Source organism: Sus scrofa, chromosome 7, assembly GCF_000003025.6.
Source record: "Sus scrofa isolate TJ Tabasco breed Duroc chromosome 7, Sscrofa11.1, whole genome shotgun sequence".
NCBI lineage: Eukaryota > Metazoa > Chordata > Mammalia > Artiodactyla > Suidae > Sus > Sus scrofa.
Genome location: NC_010449.5, coordinates 94,083,658 through 94,088,301, shown reverse-complemented (window position 1 = coordinate 94,088,301; position 4,644 = coordinate 94,083,658). Strand labels below are relative to the sequence as shown.

The 4,644-nt window shown below is 43.4% G+C and overlaps 1 protein-coding gene across 1 annotated transcript; it reads right to left on the bottom strand.

Moving 5' to 3' along the window:
• On the bottom strand, positions 346-4,283 carry LOC100515389 (disintegrin and metalloproteinase domain-containing protein 21). The gene is given in 2 exon segments (XM_021099414.1): positions 346-3,534; positions 3,536-4,283. Coding segments are annotated over 2 exon segments (2,277 nt in total). The 5' UTR covers positions 3,617-4,283; the 3' UTR covers positions 346-1,338.

Sequence of the window (4,644 nt, the reverse complement as noted above, 5' to 3'; positions counted from 1 at the left end):
AAAAAAAGGAGCAGAATATTTTTACTTTTCCTAATTTCATATAATTAATAATCCATTTAAATATTTATTGTGTATTAGGCACTGTCTAGGCATTGGGACACAACAGTGAGCAAAAGAGTTAAAACAACCCTGCCCGCATTAAGATTATATTCTGCCCTCATGAAGATTATATTCTGGGAGTTCCCATCGTGGCTCAGTGGTTAACAGACCCAACTAGTATCCATGAGGACTTGGGATTGATCCCTGGCCTTGCTCAGTAGGCTAACGATCTGGTGTTGCTGTGGCTGTGGTGTAGGATGGCAGCTACAGCTCTGATTCAACCCCTAGCCTGGGAACCTCCATATGCTGCAGGTGTGGCCCTAAAAAGACAAAAGACAAAAAAAATTATATTCTGGTAGTCAAAAAAATACTCTAAGAGGATACCCAAACTGCCAAATTAAAGCAGAGTTACACCAGGCCCATTTGACTACGAAGCAGAGGGAATAGAATCAGGAGGTTTTGTTAAACATACAGCAAGTTGTTTATACTTGAACAAAAAGTTATTCTTTTCTCTATTTTGGTTACCAAATAAAAAGGTTGGGTGGGTCAAGCATTCTTATTATTCTTTTCAGATTTTGGAGCACAATGTTAGAAAATGTAAGTAATTTTGCCAACTTTATTACATCACTTTTGATAGCAGTAGACACTGTCACCACAGGGAATCCTGTCCTGCACATAAACATCTTCTGGACATTGATGGGATGTCCCATTGCACCACTCTGCAAGGTCGCGTTCATTGACCTGATGTCTACAGAGTTCCCCTGATGGCACGAGCTAACTTGCAATCTTTGCCTGTTCTAGCTTTTCATTGAGAAAACATTGCCATGATTCCAACGGCCAGTCCCAGTCAAAATCACCTAAGAACACAACTCCTGATAAATGGAATCCACTCTGCGGACCACACAAATACATCCTCTGCACCTCTGAGATGTTACTTTGGGAATAAAAGGAGAGAGGCAAGACTCACCGCCGCTCCCCGCCCCCCTGCCCGGGGTCCTGAGATGTCTGTCTCCTGTCTTTCCCATGAGTCATATCTGTGCTCAAGAAACACAAAGAGGGCTAACTCAGGGGGAAAACGGAGCTTTATTTGCAGCTTACGACAATGAACCGTAGATAGGAAAGTGTTAGGGATTACCTTTGCTTGATGGCAAAGTTTCTGATACTGACAGAAGGGAAGGTCTCTCTGCATTTTTCTGTCAACTGTCAGAAATGGGCTCAGTGTCAGGTATGTAGTAAAACTTCTACTGCCAATAGACTAAAACTTAATCGTGTAGAGGATATTAAGTTACAGGCATGTTCTTAATCTGAAGAATGAGCCGTAGTCTTCTTGGGCCCGAAACGTTTTCGAAGGTGCATAAATATAGCAGCCAAAGGTAAAAGCAAAAGAGACAAACTAAGAGTCACAACTAGTGGCAAGAAAACTCTTCTGGCGGATGCCGGGCCACTGTCAACACTACCTCCATTGCCTCTGTGTAGGCAGTAGGGTGGGGACCACCCATAGCTGCAGTGGCAGTGATGCTTATTATTGCAGATCCCATTCATGTGGCAGGTGTCAGGCAGGCAGACTTGTGACAGGAGAGACAGACTGACGCACCTCTTGTGTATGCAGAGCTTTCCTGGACCACACACTGTGCCATCTTTCACTTCACCGGCATCAGGTGTATTCATCCCTAAGTGATAGTCGATACTCCAGCAGGTGACATCATTGATGCGGGTGTACTGCAAAGTTGAGTGATCCCTCAGGTGGGGAATATCTCCCACATTCTCACACTGAACTCTCCCACAAAAGCTGTCTGAAATAGGACATTTTAGGTATGTCGTGCCATTGATGCCACAGTGGCCAAAACGATTTCCCTGGGAGTTGATTTCTTTGTAGCAACGCTGGGATGCACTCTTTGCACCTTCACCAAATATCTCCCTGCACTGTTCATCATGGTCATTACAGCTCTTTTGATAGCAGTAGGCACGCTCACTACAGGGAATCCCATCCTGCACATATACATCTTCTGGGCACTGATGGGATGTGCCATTGCACCACTCCGGAAGGTCACATTCATTGACCTGACGTCTGCAGAGTTCCCCTGATGGCATGAACTTGCAGTCTTTGCAACAAAGCCCAAAAGCACAAGCAGCCCCAGGCCTCAGCGTGCAGTTCAGCAGACAACAGGGATCTTGTTTACACTGCTTTACAGATCCACAGTCACACTTCTCTTCTCCTTCAACCACACCATTCCCACAGTGCTCCAGCATAAAGACTGTCCCTGGAATTGGAGGATTGTGCAGACACGATCCCTGGTTGAAAGCGGTCTTTGTAAAATCTGCATAACTACAATCGGTGAATCTCTCTGCTGGCACTCTGATAGCATTCATGATGCAAGCACTTTGCCCACACAAACAGGATTCTTCATCATGCTTCATTCCCAAAGTATGACCCAACTCATGAGCTACAGTGAGGGCAAAAACAGACCAGGGGTCTCCTCTGAAATTATTAACTCCGCAATTGAGAGGAGGACGACATATTCCTGCAACATAGGCTATACCAAGTACACTTATAAGTGAACTTTTAATGAAAATATGTGCAGCATCATACTGTAGCTGGGAAAGACCGATTTGTTTCCACTGAGAGAAATTCTCCAGTACCTGTTCTATGCTCGTCATTGGGAAAACATTTTCATGGTTCCAAATCTCAATCCCAATCAAAATCACATAAGTACCCAACTGCTGATAAATGGAATCCACTATATTGATAACAAAAAATACATTCTCCTGTACCTTTGAGAAATTACCTTCAGAGTAAATGAAGAAATTGTGATCTACCACGACAACCAGCTCCAGAAACCATGAGTGGGTCCACCAGTTATAAGCAGAATTTTGTTTCGTTTTTGATTTATCTGCCTCTTCAAATTCCAACGGTTGGTGTGCTTTATTTGTTAAGCCACATCTCATAGGTGAGAATTGTGTCTCATTAGTGTTTATCTTATAAATCAAGTGTTCAAATGTGGTAGAGTGTCTGATGGGCTGGATTTCATAAGTAAGGTCATTTATCTGTAGCATTCCTTGAAAGCCTCCAGAACAGGTACTGATGGCAACCAGGGACTCAGGGACCCCCTCCACGTAACCATGATAGTAGCAATCATCAGGAACAAAAGGCTGATCCTGGTGAAGGGCGTGCTGGTCTGTGTAGGTGAACACGGGGAGGTGACTGGAAACCAAGATCTTCTTAGCCTGCATGTGGACAACATGTCTCTGGCCCCCAAACTGCAGGCTGTAGGAGATCCATCCTGGAGCCTTCTCACCTCTGCCCCAATTGGCAACCTTCAAGGGGATCACCACATCTGGGGAGCTGAGGTTTTGGGGATGCCTAGTCTGGAAGAGGCCAGAAGGGAACAGAGACATCTCAAGCCAGAGCAGTACAACAACTCTCATGGACACCCTGGCCTCCTCAGCCACCATTATGGAGCAGTCGTCATGGAGCCATCTGTCCAGAAAAAGAAACAGTGTAAGGTACTGCTGCTGATCTGGCTCCCCCTCTCTGAGCTGACCTTTCAGGATCTGTGTCCTGTCTGAGTTGGACCATCAGAGCTAAGTGCCTTAAGTAAAACTAAAAAGAAGGGTGGGGATTGTGATGGGATTGGGTAAAGAAAATAGAAAAGAGAAAGGATTTGAATGGGGGGAAAATGATAAATGAATCAAGAAAAATCTTTGGATTGGCTTTCAATAAATGTGGGTAGGAAGTTAGAGGGGGCAGAGATAGTGTTGGCCATATGTTGATAGTTGCTGGACTTGGAAGATCATTACTTGAGGTTTCATTATATCATTATCTCAGAACATAGAGGTGCTATAACAATCTCCATAATAAAAAGTTAAAGCAAAACTAGTAGGGTGACTCTGTATCTCTGGTTGTCCAAGACTATGTTGGTTTATGCCTTTTGTCCTTGTATAACTCCTGATAATTTCCCCTGTGAAAATTGGAGATGTCAGACACAATCACAGTTCTTATGTCAGTTTGCTTCAGTCTTGTGATTTACTTTAGATTTTTGACTTTCTTTATCTCGAGTTATTTACTTATCTCCTTTCTGTATTCTATGGGACTGCAAAGTCATTGAGTACAGAGTTTATGATTTTAACTCATTTTAGTATACCCTGTAACACCTAATATATAGTTCTATAGAGAGAGAAAAATGGAAAAGAGGGGAGGGGTGATGAAGTACATGAGTTGTAGATGAATGCCGCTTAAAATTGTTCATATTTGAATATAGTTATTTTTTATTTTTTGCGTTTTAGGGCCACACCTGTGGCATATGCAGGTTCCCAGGCTAGGTCTCTAATCAAAGCTACAGCTTTCAGCCTACACCAGAGCCACGGCAACACCATATCCAAGCCACATCTGTGACCTACACCACAGCTCATGGCAACACCAGATGCTTAACCCACTGAGTGAAGCCAGGGATCAAATCTGCAACCTCATGGTTCCTAGTTGGGATTCCTTTCTGTTCCAACATACTTTTTTTAAGTGCTTTTGTTTAAAAATTTTTTTATTGTTATTTCCCCAATACAGTTTTTTTCTTCTGTACAACATGGTGACCCACTTACACATACATGTGT